The 16,532-nt window shown below is 36.7% G+C and overlaps 1 protein-coding gene across 1 annotated transcript in view; it reads right to left on the bottom strand.

The window, feature by feature from the left end:
- Positions 1–16,226, bottom strand: part of LOC133527942 (meckelin-like) — a 96,275-nt gene extending 80,049 nt beyond the window's left edge. The window contains exons 1-9 of the mRNA XM_061865143.1: positions 15,070–16,226; positions 13,368–13,538; positions 12,572–12,693; positions 12,209–12,325; positions 5,487–5,604; positions 4,749–4,816; positions 3,818–3,942; positions 2,734–2,866; positions 1,080–1,192 (exon numbers count right to left, since the gene is read on the bottom strand). Of these exons, the coding sequence (XP_061721127.1) occupies positions 1,080–1,192; positions 2,734–2,866; positions 3,818–3,942; positions 4,749–4,816; positions 5,487–5,604; positions 12,209–12,325; positions 12,572–12,693; positions 13,368–13,538; positions 15,070–15,232 (1,130 nt within the window). The 5' untranslated portion in view covers positions 15,233–16,226. The remainder of the gene's footprint in view (positions 1–1,079; positions 1,193–2,733; positions 2,867–3,817; positions 3,943–4,748; positions 4,817–5,486; positions 5,605–12,208; positions 12,326–12,571; positions 12,694–13,367; positions 13,539–15,069) is intronic.
- Between the last annotated feature and the right edge of the window lie 306 nt (positions 16,227–16,532).

The following is a 16,532-nucleotide window of genomic DNA, read 5'->3' as shown; positions in this document are numbered from 1 at the left end:
AGGGTCCCGTATTTGACCCTTTGGGTACGGAACCTTAAAAACATGACTAAGTATAAACTTTTGCAGTATTTCTTGAGGGTACTTTCAATTATTAAAATTCAATGTAGGTAAAATTAACGTAATTTATGGAATGGGAAGTTAAATATCAGATTGGAAATGATACAATAAATCCATTGAATACCAGATTTTAATTGCTTACCGTAATATACTTGAAAGAAACAAATAAAATGGGAAAGTAAAATACTCTAGTGCAGAAACGTCTCACTGTTTTGCACACTTTTTAGAACAACAATGACCCTCTTTCAGAGCATGAGATATGAAAAAAATATTCATAATTTCCTTAACTTGGAGCAAATATTGGAAAGTATCTAGGACCATTTTACGGTACTTCTGAAATTAATTTTGTGTGATTTAATTATGATCGGTCGTATATCAATCTTGGATGGAATATATTATTATTACCCTTTAGACGTATGTGGGCGAAGATAGATGAGGGATGAAATTACATTTATGCATGATATTGCAAAAACACCGGCCGTTTGTTCATATACCTACTTAAATATTGGCTATGGATTCTTTCGTTAAAAATAAGCAATGTCATATCGATCTAATAAAATTCCACCGTAGGACAAACATAAATGAGTGCTAAGAAAAATCTACAATCATAAAGTTTTTTACAGTACATATGGTGCTACTTTACCGCCCTAGTGCGGTAACTAGCACTATACGTGCGTATGTCGACAATTTAAAGGGCTAAATGTCATCTCGCTCTGTGTGGTAGGGCACATCACAGCGGATGTCATTCCAGATCTAGAGCAGAACCCAACTGGGGAAGTATCTCCACCTTACAGAAAATCGCAGCCAAATAACACTAGACCCTACTCATAGTATTGTGTTCCTGCCGGTGAGTAAGGTTGCCAGAGCTCAACAAGGGATGGGAGGGGGTTAGGGTCGGCAACGCGCATGTATCTCCTCTGGAGTTGCAGGCGTACATAGGTTACGGATACTGCTTACCATCAGGCGGGCCGTATGCTTGTTTGCCACCGACGTAGTATAAAAAAAATCTGACTCAATTTTACCGTAAATATATAAGAAGGGTCCTCAGGTAGATCGTGTTGGTAGAATTAGTCGGTGACAGAGAGTTGTGTACGACGAAATACCGGCGAAACTTGCTCGAGGGCCATGTCGTTCGCTGAAAACGAAAATTAATCACGTGCCTATAATTAAAATGTATCGCTTCTAAACTTTGACAAACTGCTTTCTGAAGATGATGATGGATTTAATTTTGATAATGTTGTATACGGAATATTGATTATGACTATTATTACCGTTGAGAAACATATACTGTGCCTTGAAATTGATAGCAGAATTGATGGTCATATAGGTACTATTTACTGGTTTTTGAATGCGAACGTGAGCGCTCATTTTAAAAGTGACAACGAAATTTGAAAACATAGGCTGTTATGGTTATAATCAGTGATCGGAACTATAGGAGTAAAACTTTAACAAAACTTGTTAAGCGGACATAAAATAGTGCATACAGCCCTAAAAATATTCATGTCCATAGGGATAGGAATAGTATAGTACGTAAGCCATAAAAATATTTACATTCATAGATATTCGAATATTTTTAAGACTATAAGCACTCTTTTTACGTCCGCTTGATAAGTTTTGTTAAAGTTTTACTTCCATAGTTCCGATCACTGGTTATAATACTCGTGTACCTACCGGAGGGTGGGAGGGTTATGGTTATAAATAACAGCGATAATGAGGAGTCTGAATGGCACTCTATAGTATAGGTTTAGGCTTAGGCTTAAGCTTAATTTAGCTTTTAGCTTTAGCTTAATTAGGGTTTGGCTTAATTGTGTAAGATTTTACAATAAACTTCCTAATATTATAACTGAATTGTCTGTTAGTAAATTTAAAAATTATGTAAAACGTAAGCTTATCTCTAAAGCCTATTATAGCACACAAGACTACATGAATGATGAAACACTGTGGGATTAACTGTGATTGTAAATAATGAATTATTTATTGTTATGTTAATAATGATGAAATTGATAATTCAATGTATATACTTATACCGTATTTTTTGACATTTAGATTTTATTCTAGAAAGTTTCTATACTAGTATTTTATACAATTTTGGTGTTTGACGATCCTTTTGTGAAATTCTTATTATTAAGTTTGACATATCTATAATAATTCAATGTTTTTTTTTTGAGAACAAAAAAAATAACTGCATCAATAAATTGCTCTGATATTTAGATTAAGATGATATTTGTAAAATTGGACGATTTAAAAGTGCTTGTTGCTAGGCCTATTTGAATAAACAATATATTGACTTTGACTTTGACTTAGTTTGATATAATGACAACTTTGTACAGTCAATTCCATTAACGGCACAGACGGGTTCGATGTCATCTTGCAAGCGCTCAGCATCCGTAATGCAACGAGCGAGAAGCAATCCCAACAGCTTTCTGAAAGTATTATCCGATAGATACGACTGTCGAATATGGAGGCACCTGGTAGTTGTGACTGGGCGACCTGCACGTTGTTTTGTTCCTTTTTAGATGTAAGGTTAATTAGTAAATACTAACATTAGTTATTAGGTAGGTACGTAGCTTAGATAAACTTACAAAATCTATGGATTATAAACAACTGAAATGATAATTAAATTAATTTAATTAAAAGTGAACCGTTTTAATTACTCCGAAGTGTATAAAAGAATACCTGAACAAGATTTCCGGCGGGTTTTCGCAGCGCTACTGGTATCGGGGTTAAATCCTCGGCCCTTTGTAAGTATAACGCTAGGGTGTCTCCATCCGACAGGGGTAGATCTGTCATGTTGTAAACACAGTCTTGTCTGTGAAGAAAATGGTAATAAATATCAAAGATCAATTTCTTTTTATCTAATAGAATAAACTTAAACAGTGCCTTTAGGTAGCAAAGAGAATCTGAAATAGAGGTGCATTGTCTAAGTAAACTTTGTAGCGACGTGAATTTACTGCCATCTTTCGACACATATTTAAAACTTTTAGGTAGAACGCCATTTGACTTTGATCCGTATTCTTTCACTGATATGTGTTCAATTTGTTAAATATCAAACAGTGGTGAAATTTAATAGATCAAAAGCCAAAGGTATAATAGCAGCATCGTTTCGGGCGCCATAAGCTTTAGGTACTGCCCGGTAAGAAGTTTTAATCATGTGTTGAAAGATGGCAGTAAATTTACGTCGCTACAAAGTATTCTTTGACAATCCACCTCTATTTCAAATTCACTTTGGTATTAGTCTGACAACGATATATATTTGAACTAAAAATAAATATTCACTTTTATTTAAATTTCATACATTCAGTTCAGACGGTAATGGAACCGGTCCGGGTTCGAGCCGAGGCGTCCGACACTTCGTCATCTATAGAAATCATCACGTGATCATCGATCATCCATCATATTAAACGAAGTGTCGGAGGCTTCGGCCCGGACCGGGACCGTTCTACTAGAGTAAGTCATCCTTGTACAGTCAGCCAAGAAAGTGGTTAACTACTTTTCGACTCTATTTATCAAGTAATAGAGTCGAAAAGTGGTAAACCACTTTCTTGGCTGACTGTACAGTCAAAAGATTTAATTTGTGACCGATTTCGTACCTTGTCACAGTGACAGTAGTATGAGGTCTCTAGCGACTTTCGTGTTGTTTGTTACTGTGACAAGGTACGAAATGGGTCACAAATTAAATCTTTTGACTGTGTGAGGCGTTTTAGAGGCTCAGTAAAAACACAGAATTAACTAAAAGAACAGCTTACAAATCAAAACTTACGTAAAATCCTTGCCTATGGTTATTTCTATTGCTGAAAAACAAGGTGAAATGACATCCTTTGCATACTGCAGTATTTTCAGGCCTCCGGCAGACGTATGTATAGTGATAGCTAGCTTCAGTGACTCCTAAAACATATTAAATAAATAAATAAATATGAATGGACATTATTACACAAATTGTCTGAGTCCCACAGTAAGCTCAACCCATCAAAGCTTGTGTTGAGGGTACTTAGACAACGATATATATAATATATAAATATTTATAAATACTTAAATACATAGAAAACACCCATGACTCAGGAACAAATATCCATGCTCATCACACGAATAAATGCCCTTACCAGGATTTGAACCCGGGACCATCGGCGTCGTAGGCAGGGTCACTAGGCCAGACCGGTCGTCAGAATTATATAATATTAAATTTTATAACGAAAGAAAACCATATTAAATATATTAATATGGGTCACATTTTTTAGACCGAAAAACCCCCGACGACGGTCACACCTCGGTACGGATTGAAACATTTCAAAATTTCCTTGCGGTGGTCCCTAGCTATGTCTGATAAAATCGATCCAGCAACTTTAACAGGATCAGCTATTTGGAAAATATATTTTTGCGTGTGTTTTATTTTGTTTTTAATTTATTAGTGCCGATTGTCCCGGGTTCAAATCCTGGTAAGGGCAATTATTCGTGTGATGAGCATGGATATTTGTTCCTGAGTCATGGGTGTTTACTATGTATTTAAGTATTTATAAATATTTATATATTATATATATCGTTATCTAAGTTTCCTCAACACAAGCCTTATTGAGCTTCCTGTGGGACTTAGTCAATTTGTGTAATAATGTCCTATAATATATATTTTTTAATTTTATAGTAATAAGTTGGTATTGCTTGTACAGTAGTATGATATAATCTGCGATTGTACGTACTTTGCCCCGCGGCAGCTCTATCCCGGGCTCCTTGTCATTAGCTGACTCAATTAGTAGAGGAGGCAGACCTGTAACGAACAGTGTTCAGGACTAAAACATTTCTCATTCTTTCCAGTTCTAATTAATCTAGATCTAAGATTTTGAGATCTAATGCCTGCAATGGGCCGATTGAAAGGTGGAAATTTCAGTATATATCTACTTACAATAGGTTTATAATTATAACCGATTTATATTGATTAAAATATTGAGTTATAAAATTATAGACAACTGAATATTCAGACACATAAAGTTAGTTAAATTTGACACCTGCCCTCGTAGCCAACGTGCTAATCGTTAACGCTACGTAGCGAACACGCAGCGCAGGGCAGAGCAGATTTGTAAAGTATGGAACATCCTTTACCTGTGCGCGGTGCGGCGCAAGGACGTTTTATACTTTACAAAATCTGCACTGCCCTGCGCTGCGTGGAGCAGAGTCGCCTGCGTCTTAGCATAGGCTTAGCCTCACTGTTGCACTACTGTGTGATAGAGAGATGACTATGATACGCTACGGAGCGTTAATTATTAGCAAGTTGGCTATGCGGCCTGAAGTAGAAGGGTGGGGAGGAAAGGAGGGTAAATGGGGTAGTAATGAGTACGAGAAAGAAATGCTGTGAAAACACCAGAAGTACCAGAACACTGATTGATAGGATAAATGATTTTAAATATTTAATAAAAACTAGTATGATGATTTGAACGTACCCTTATGTGCCACTAAACCACGCTGCAGCCACAGCCGACACGGGCCAGCGGCCTCACTCGGATAGAAGTTGTTCACACACTCGCTGGCTAGCCTGCGGCATGCTCTGTAGTCGTGTTGCTGTGTAAAAATTCAACTGATTGTCTTATACCTGTGGTTGTACACGCAAAGGAACGTCAAGTTACGCCAACTCTAATAATTGCTCGTAGCATATGCTGAACCGAGAACGCCCGGAAGCTGCAGTTTTCCCCCATTTTAAAACTGCATGTTTTATAAGTCTCTTAGTCTTATTTTAAGTCAGTTATTTTAAAAAGCTCGTATCTCGTAAGTTGTGTGTTGCCTTATATTGCAGGCTGAATTATTTTCTATTTTTATTGTATTTCTAAGCAAAATTTATCTTAATGTACTTCTTAGGTCCTATACTAACTAACCATCGCTTAAATATTCACCCGTATTGAATTTACGCACTGTATTTGGATCTAAGGCGCTTTTTAGACCCTTTCTATTTCGTAATCTAATCTAAATACGGAAATATTGCAGTGTGACAATGTAATAAGACGCAATAATTAAAATACAAACAGTACAGTTTCAGCGCCGTGCCTTCGTTTCGATTCGCTCTTTAGGGGATAATTTGCATAAAAGATCCCAAATATCCCAATAGGTCGAAATGTATCCGTAAAGGCCCCCAAAGATATAAGATAGGTACCTACTCGTAATATAACCTCCTCCCAAAATTCAAGGGTTTGAGATAATCCCGGATCCAATATTACATTTGTGACTGAATTAGCGCGAGGGTTGTAATTAATCATAAATTATCCGTAACGTGGACACATCTGCACCCCTAGTGTAAATAAATTCGATTTCCAAACGTGACGTACGCGTTTGCGTTTAGTCTCATTTTGTATTGGATTTCGAAAGAGCGCGCCAAGCGGGACGTTTTGGAAACTCAAAATCCTATACAAAATGACACTTAACGCAAACGCGTTCGTCACGTTATGATGTCGATCAAATTTACACTAGGGGTACTGATTGATTAGCTAAATAAGTATCATTATACTGTGGAGGTTTCCAACCTTCACGGTACTCATGGTAGATAACAGGTAGTCTAAGAAACAAGACGCGACATGCAGGTTCTGCAAGGAGTCAGAGGAGACTGTAATGCACATTCTCTGTTCCTGTGGACCACTAATGTCAAAAAGAAGTACCCACTTAGGGCGGCACGTATTGCAACCCTATTAGGTACAGAACATTACGGCCCAAAGAATCTGGAATTTCCTGGATTCAACGGGCATCAGTAATGAACTTTAAAGGGCTGTCACAATAGATCACTATCTAGTCGACGTGGCACTCAAAGGCCCAAAAAACCCCCAATAATAATAATAAACAGGTAGTCTCGTGGCAGATAACTGGCAACGATTATTTGAATTCAGAACTATCGCCCTGCTGAAGGAATAAATATCTGCAGGCGATTAATTCGGGGGGTGGCAGCCATTACGGGTAGTGAAATTGTAATCTAGCTGAACGTATAAAACAATACAATTATATACTACCAGAAATCTACCTTGAGTGTTTTCATTTCCCACCTCAGACAGACCGTATTCCTTTACAGTACTTATCTAACCACATACCATTAATTATAGTTATTAAGTTTTCAAATGTAATTACTTTATATGTTATTATTGTGAAGATGCCTACTACTAACAGTTTTGAATGATTCACGGTAAGTTTCACTAGACTTAAAGCGAATAATGAATACGCAGCCGACGCGCACAAACGCGCGCGGTCTACACAACTTTGACACCCACCTGCTATCTCCAGTTAAACGTGAACAAGATGCATGTAACTGCGTTGAAATATCGGGAGCTCGAAAACAATATAAAAGGTAATCACGGTCCATATCCCGGTCGATTCAAATCTATATCTATCACTGTTTAGAACCTTTTTATCCTTTTTTGCAAATATATTATTATTTGTTTGTTTCATACTTAGTAATAATAGTACCTGGGCGACCGAGCTTTGCTCGGTTATAACTATTTATTGTAATATAGTGGTGTATAGGATAGGTGATAATCTTAAATACATTTTTTTAATAAATTAAACTTGTCTGAAACAATAAAAATTAAAAAATATATATATAAACTTGAACATATAAAAAAAAAGTTAGTCACCGGGCGAGATTCGAACCCGTGACACTCTTTTCCAGCCGTCCGCGTCTTAACCCGCTGGACCAGACGGACAGTGGCCGGCAACACGAAATTAGCGACCATATTCTGCGTCGAAAGAAAAAAACATAAAAACTCGAAAACACGCGTTTTCCCAAACATAAGACTAATCTAGATCGATTGTACCTATACCCCCAAAAACCCCCATATACCAAAATCAGCGAAATCGTTAGAGCCGTTTCCGAGATCACAGAAATATATATATTGTATATATATAAGAATTGCTCGTTTAAAGGTATAAGATATACTAATCTATGATCAAAAACGCACCGACGTTGCATCGTCGTTATATGGCACTCACTAGATGAAATCACTCTTAAATTTAAATTCCGTTAGTCCGTTTGATAATGTAGAGGATCTCTAAGAGCATCATAATAACATAACTCCCTCCTCCAACTCTTGTTACATCCAAAGTTAGCGTCCCATACCCGCCACCTGCGCCTTTTGTGATGAATCACTGACATATGATAATAACTAAGTACCTACTCAGTTCACAAAACGTGTTCGACTCGACTGTGACTGTTCCTAGTATAACTTGACCCATAAGTCCGCTAGCTGGTGCGGTTGCATGTATCGGGTGAGCGGGTTAACGAAAAATAGTATGACCAACGCGTTAATTGCAATAGGGTTGTTTCCAATTTTTTGAAACGCTTGTTGCCCTAAAACTCAACTTTTATACTAAAAACGGCTTTAAATATGTTAAATTAACAAAATATATTTTGACAGATGCTTTGGCGCCCAAAACGCTCTTTGAAAATTGTGTGACGTCACAGTTTACGGTTTGACACATAACTACATACACACGTAGAAGATACGAACTGTCAACTGACATTTGTCATTTGTTGTTTATCGCCTAGCTGTCAACAGTGTCAATCCGAGAGTTGTGACGTCATCAGAATCTTCAATGCCGTTTCGAGTTTGGTCACGTGACGTGTGCCAAAAGATATTTTAAATTCAATATTTACAAAAATATGGTCATTACAGGTCCACTACAAGTAGTTTAACATGTTCTTATAATCCAAAAGAATTTATTGGGATACAATTCTGCCCTAAGATTTGTAGATGGAAACAACCCTATTGACAATAAGCCATTACAAATTGAACCGTAAACGGTGTTGAATTTGTAATGGTTAATAGTCAATTGCATTAACGTTTCAGCCAACACTGCTACCTACTGACCTAACCTAACAACTAGTCATAATAAGATATTTTACCTACCTATTTACCATGCCTATTTATTATATCTTTTTTCGGGTTCTCTACCCAAAGGGTAAACAGAAACCCTATTACTAAGCCTTCACTGTCCGTCTGTCTATAAAATAAATATTTAAGTACGGCTCCCATACAACAAACGTGATTTTTATGCTGTTTTTTGCGTAATGGTACAGAACCCTTCGTGCGCGAGTCCGATTCGCACTTGGCCGATTTTTAAATTGATACTAGGTCAGTTAGGGATACCTAGTTTATTTTGCTCGGGACAAAACAGACAGTATGAGGGTTCCCTACAAGTGTTTTTCATACCCCAAAAACCTATGTAGGCACTAGTGTGGATAATAAATATTTAATTTAAAGTGAAATAAATAAACTGCATATTGTGAGTAGGCTCTCACATACAAATACCGTAAAATACTTAATTACAATTAGCTTTATATATTAAACTCCCCGTAGTGTAGACAATGCGCGCTGTAGGTTTTATGAGTAGGTAACAATAGCATCAGGGACTCGTGGATCTAAATAAAGTTTGATTCCAAAAATACCACGTAACTGACTGTACGAGTGGGAATAATATTGCTGTCAGTGACGTGTCTGGTAATAACATATCACTTATTGTACCCACGAGTGAGAATCATTTGTTGTCATGACATCGGAAAGATCGAGCGTGAGTCGACTTTAAGGAAACAATAAAATATTATAAGATGCGCGAGGCTGATTTGCGTTTTGCCGTTTTACTGCAACATACCTACTGTAAATATGTGATTGTAATGAGTAATGATAATTCAAAACAAGTGCGAGTTCGTTTAACTCGCGTACCGAGGGTTCCGTACTAACTTTCACTTTCCTCATTTTACTATAATTACAAAAGACTTTTGAGCAGAAGTATATTAAGCATAACCGGGTACAGCACCATCTATCGGCTAATTTGCGCGAACTGTATGTACATAAGTTAGTTTTTAAGGAATAATTATTTATGATGAGAACGGGTGTCTATAGTTTCTGTTTTATTTGAAAGAAGGTCTTTTTAGTGTTATCTCATAGACATTTCAAGTATAATAAAAACCCGCAACGGGGGTTAAATTGTAAATGAATTTAGAAAATGTTTTTAGATAATAAAAAAGTTATCAAGATAGACGTGTGAATTTGTAAATGTAAATGTTATTTAAGAAAACAAATCTTTCGTTCACGTTTTCCTTCATAAATCTTTTTTTTTACTACAAAAAAAAAAGAAAAGTTGTTATTTAATGTTCAATTTGAGCTCTTTCGAATGATACCTCACTTGATCTGGTAACTAGACTTTGAAATATTGCCCCCTCTTTATATTGGGCATTTTCCACAAAAAAAAACAGTTTCAATGTGTCTGGGTTAGCGTTGTTCATAACTATTCTATAGCTTAAGTAGCTCTCAAGATATTTATTAGCAATGTGACAGACAGACGGACGGACAGAGTCGCACCATAAGGGTTCCGTTTGTACCTTTTTGGTACAGAAGTTACAGAACCCTAACTAGAGTGTATTTTATTAGTTTATTACACATCAAAGGTTCTTATTCCAATTTTAGAAGTAGATTAAGGCTTCTTTGACCTACTCGCTCGTATTACATTAAAGTCTATTGACTTCTTTCATTTTATCCACGCCATTAAGGATTCTATTTCCAATAACCTCTGAAAACACTCAGTGCAGAGCAAACACTCGAAAAACAATAAAGAAAAGATGAAAAGTACAGCACCCTTGAATACGGTGAATAAGTATTGCCACGTAGGTTGGAGGTATTGCCACATACATACAGTCAATAATGGATCTGTATTGTTTCCCATAAAGTTTTAAGTCATAATATATTGTTTGACCGCATTTTCGTTAGTCATAATTTGTTTTTTCTCAGAAACGGCTAACTATTCAGGATTGCCATAAAACAAACCTAAGCTAACCTATCTATAGGATATCCTAAGGAAATTCCTGAAAAGTTAACGGTTTTAAAGTTGTGACTAATGATAATCTGATTATGACTTTCAATAATTATGTCAAACAAAGGGATCCGGTGAATAATATTTTAAGCTGAAGTTCGTTTTTTTTTCTTGAGTAGAGCTTCATTCCAGCATTTTCTTTCAGACCCTTTGTATACATTCCTCATGGTTATTGATGCCTTCTGTTAATTGAATTTGCTTGTCAAATTTTAAGACCAAAGGGACGACCTTTCTCTTTGCAAATGTAGTTTCATTTTGCTCTCTAGATATTAAAATTATATAAAATATTTTTAGGGGATTTGATGTATATTAACTATAACTAGTAGGTCTAGATTCTTATTTTTAGATATTTCAATTATTAATTCGATAATAATATATTATTCGATTATTATTATTAGATATTTCAATTCCTTTATTTATTTTGGGTTTTAGTTTAGGTTTTGTAAAACATGAATATAAAACACTTCCAAGACACTACAAAAATATATAAACACATTATAAAAAAACATTTCATATTGTTATTATTATTATTGCTATCTGAAGGTTGTTTGGAAGAGATCGCTGTTTAGCGATAAGTCCGCCTGTTGTTACCTACACTGTTAGACTCCAATGAATTCTCTGTAACTTTTATTATGTAGTGTGCAATAAAGTATTTTATTATTATTATCTTTATTTTTTTATTACTATTATTCCAATTTGTTTTAGCTCCTTACTTTTACACTTAATAATCAAAAAAACTAAAAAAGTCAAACGAAGGGGCAATCGTCAAATTGGTCAATATATGTACAATAAATTCTGTAGAAATATTTTCCATAAACTTAATATCCAGGAAGGAAAATAGGGACTACGTTTGTCAAAGGTATGCGTGTCAGCTGTCTGTGAAGGTAGTATATGGAAAAAAATTGCCTACTGGTTTAGGTAGTAAGTATATAAAGAGGCCGGTAGGTAGACTTACTTCATAGAATGCTATAAAAAATATACCATGCTCGGCATTAAACTTCAAGACGGACTGAGGAATGTGGTACGAGACGTGGATGAGGCCATTACCAAGCTAAAATTGAATTGGGCGGGACATGTTGCCAGGCAGAGTGACGGCAGGTGGACCAAAATGTTAACGGATTGGTGGCTGCTTTTGGATGAAAGAAGTGCCTGGCGTCCGTTGACTCGTTGGGTGGATGACTTCGAAAAATGGCGGGACACTTCTGGATGCGACTAGCTCAGGAACGGGATAAGTGGCGTACACGAATAGAGGCCTGTGTTCAGCAGTGGGCGTCTGGAGGCCAAAATGATGAAAAAAACATCAAACAAAGGAGTGGATACTCACAATGCACAGATACTCGTATTTGATAATGTCCAGTAAAGCTAAGGGGTGCAGCACACCTTCGTACTTTGGGCGCGCGTTCACAAAACTCTTCAGAACGCAGATATCTCTTACAGCCATCTAGAAAAAAGTGACAACGTTAGTAAAAGTCGTATAAATGATCATGATAGACGATGAAATGAACAATGTGTCTCTCTATTTTTCTGGCATAAGAAAACAGAATCGATCATTTTTCCGAAATCCATTAATTTTCACCTCATATATCGATGAGTGAGAGGAGTTAAATCGGTAACCTTTCTTATAGAGGACACAAGTTCGTTTATAAGCTCAGTGATTGATAAACGGACTTCTTAAACACTCACTGACCTCATTCTTTGCGCACACGCAGGCTGCGCACCGCACGCACGCATTACTGACGGCCTTGAAGCCCCGCGCGCACTTCACGCAGAGCACCTCCTTCATCGGGGACCCGTCGAAGTTCTGGGTCACTACCGGAAAACAATAGTACGCCAGATCATTCATCAGCAACATTTTGAGAGAATAGGTACAAAATGGGCAATATCATCCACACAATAGAGTCATTTTGAGAAGCCTGCGGAAACAAGTGGAGGATCCTGCACTTCTGGACAGAACTAGCCTGACTAGGCATCTAGCTGGGGTACGTAACGTGCACATACTTATATATGCGCGATAAGTTATAGAACCTATATCCTATAACTATATATACTCAACGGACTAAACTCTAAAGGAGGGATAAGTTCGCCTTACTAATTGTATGTTACTTTTAATATGTATTTTTGTACAATAAAAAGTTCACTACTACTACTGCTATAAGTTCTTAAGAACCTGGGACACAAAGCAATAGATTTCAAATAAATATTTAGGTTCTATAGCAAATTGGCTGTCACTATCTAAAAATGTATTCAATAATAAGTAATCAGCATCTAGACCGACACAATCCGCCGGACATCGTCGGCACTTCGTCCGCCCGGCATCAGTTTGGCACCTTCTTGGCACGTATAAATTGTACCGTCTGTAGAAACTAGAATTGTGCCACCCATGTGGTGGACGGCCATCGATTTTATAGGGCAACGGCTGGCACTTAATTTTTCTGTATAAACCGACATACGAGGAGAAATATTTTTTGAAAAAGGAAACTAACCCGACACATAATCCGCAGGGCATCTCCTACACACCGTCCGCCCGGCATTCGTTTGGCACCGTCTTGGCACACAGGTATTACCGTCTGTAGACACCAGAGCAGTGGCACCACATGGCTTACAACGCCCGGGGTTCAGGGGGATGCTGGACTCTTCACATGAACATGAAAAACCTGGAAATTATAAGTCGCTTAATCGCGATTGCTGATGACAAGAAGGTCGATTCTGATTTAACCTAATGTATCTTAACGATCGGATTGGTCTTGCTCGTCACGCATCTCACGTATGACTGTCACTAGGGTCTGTTTCACAATGTCCAAGTAAAGTCATGAATAAGCTATTTGCACCTTATCTGAAAAATATAGTCATCGTTAGCGTTTCACAATCTTGAAACAAGCTTAACTGGTAGATAAAAGTGCTAAGTTTTGCAGGAAGTTTTATCTGGCAGTTAATTTATTTGTTAATTGGCTATCCAATACTTTACTCAGACTTTTGAAACAGACCCTTAATTTCGCATACACCAATCAGCGTGAGCGATTTTCAAGGTCATAACAAAATAAGACCAAAGCCGTTACAGATATTGTGGTGCGACTGTTTTGTATTATGCTTACTAACTTTTAAACTTTGTTATCCATTAATCAGAACGTACGTGTTATTATTGCATTAAATAAAATAAATAAATAAATAAAAAATAAATATTATAGGACATTATTACACAGATAACCTTTCATAATGCTTATTTTCAAGAGTGTTGGGACTAATTTATATCCTGCATTTCGTAGTCATTTTCGTTATTATTTTATTTTGCTAATTTTATTGTTAAATATCTGAAGCGTAAGATAATATCACTGTTATATTTTTTATCTATTTGATAGAGGCACTTGCTTAAACAGGTTTATTTATTTATTTTACACTGAACGACTTATGTAAGTTCATTCGCAACGAAATACGAAGACAACCTTTAGTTTCGACGCTCAAGATTTAAAAATCTTTCCACTCTAGCAAGTCGTAATCGCTACTAAGAACCTATTTGTCATTTTCATGATACGAGTTATCTTTTGCATTAGTACGTGTTATCACAGTTCTAATTAAGAAAGTATTATAAATGTATATTTCACGTTTTTACAAAGAAAAACTATTGAATAAAATACATACTTGATGCAGTTGTGTGTGTTTTTTTATTGAGATAAATCACGAGTACATAATATTTGATCTAAAGCATCGTTAAACCAGCAGTGGCAGCATGATTCCGTGTTTATCGCTTGTCACTATGCCCGTCACTTTCGCGCTTACATACTTGTTAGAACGTGACAGGCATGGTGACAAATGATAAAGAGCCGACCATCTTAGCCCTACAGATTGGTTTGTCTCGAAGCCCCAAATGTGTTATCCTGCCCATTTGCAACACTTGTAATTGGTATTTATGGCCTACATTGTCAAAATACATTTGAGCTTTCGTGTTAATCTTATAATTAATATCTTGTGCGGTCACGTCCGAAAATATCGATACGAAAAGTGCCAAAAATATGTATACACTACCCTAGTATATGAGCCATAAAGTTGTGTATACATATTTTTGACACTTCGATCGTGTCGATGTTTTTAGACGTGACGGTAGCAACGACGCTTGCTTGAATTTTGGATGTCATAAGTGTCAGAACCATAAAAAATTCGGTAAAAAGGTTAATTTAAGTCAGTACTTACCATCACTAGAAGTCGCCATCGAAGCATTAACAGGGCACGACTGACATGTCATCGTTCCCGGCTCATAATATTCACTCACTTTACAAGAGCTTGGCAATTCTAATACCATTACACACCCAAAATGAATTATGAACACAATTACCAGCCAAGGAGCTCGCGTCATAATTTAAACGAATTAATTAACAGTTGACGACGAAACATTCCGTTTTATGGAAGGGTTAACGGCGCAGAAATTGTTAACATCGACATAACTCTGGTAAAATGATGTTGTAACGTTAGAATTTGCGTTAACAGTACTGGCAGTTAAATAGAAATTAAAAACAAATGATAGCCGGTGGAGGATTGTTTTGTTTTGTGCGTTGCTTAGCAACGGCGTTGCAGTGTGGAGCATGGCAGAGCGCAGTCGCGGGTACCCTCCGAATGTGCTTACTCTACCGTGACATGATATCTTCGAGCAACACCGGCTTCCCACACCTCGTAAGGGCGATAGGGCCCAAGCGATATGTTACCGTGAAAATTGTTCTACCATATTTTTAGGGGGGAAACGTACAAACAGTCACACTTCCCATTCACTACATACATACACAATCTAATCTGTCATGACGACACAAATACGTAGAAAATGACACACACAAAGACAAATCTTGCTCCTCGATCTCTTTTTATGTACGGACGAATCATAACACGCACCGCGCTATGTCTAGTCGGGCATATGCTTCGGCAGAGGGGAAATAGTGCGAAAGCCGAGCCGATATCGATAAGCGACATTCGTAAAGATAAACCATTTTAAATCTGCGTACCACTGAAATACTAGTTGACCACTACTTTTGCCATATTTCTGTACGTTGCTTGACGCACTTGTGTCTATAACTATAAGGTAGCCGCAATAATAAGAGTCACACACGAACCTAGCCGCCTCCATACAATTGAACTTACTCTTTCATTTTAAAACAAAATTCTGAAACTCTGGGACTACTGAAACTTCTTCGACGTTCATGAAAATTGGCATGAACATTTAAATAACATATATATATATATCTGATTGCTGCTTACTGTAGTTTTCTTTGATAGAAATTGTTATAAAAATATTAGAAAGTTGCTTATTTCATAGAAGTTAAACTTTTCTACGTCTTAATCTCTTCGTAGTATCTGCCATTAAACACCAAAGTAGATTTTTTCTAAATTATCAGTTACGTTTTAGAGGTCGCTACTGCACTTTTAAAAGGTGGATCCTTCATACATTTCTTTTCTTCTCGTTTGGTAATTTTAATGGCAGAGACATTAAGCGGTTGAGGCTTAAAAAAATTACTTCGACGAAATAAGCATCACCTTAACAAATTTTTACCAATAAAATCTAGTACCAGACATATATATAGGTAATATTGTTTCTTTAATGTTCATGCCAAGTATTATGTCATTAGAGCATGTCGTTTTAAAATAAGACCGTAACTTCGATTATGGGA

Source organism: Cydia pomonella, chromosome 18 (assembly GCF_033807575.1).
Source record: "Cydia pomonella isolate Wapato2018A chromosome 18, ilCydPomo1, whole genome shotgun sequence".
Classification (NCBI taxonomy): Eukaryota; Metazoa; Arthropoda; class Insecta; order Lepidoptera; family Tortricidae; genus Cydia; species Cydia pomonella.
The sequence above is the reverse complement of the archived record's forward strand: the minus strand, read 5'-3'. Positions and strand labels throughout refer to the sequence as shown.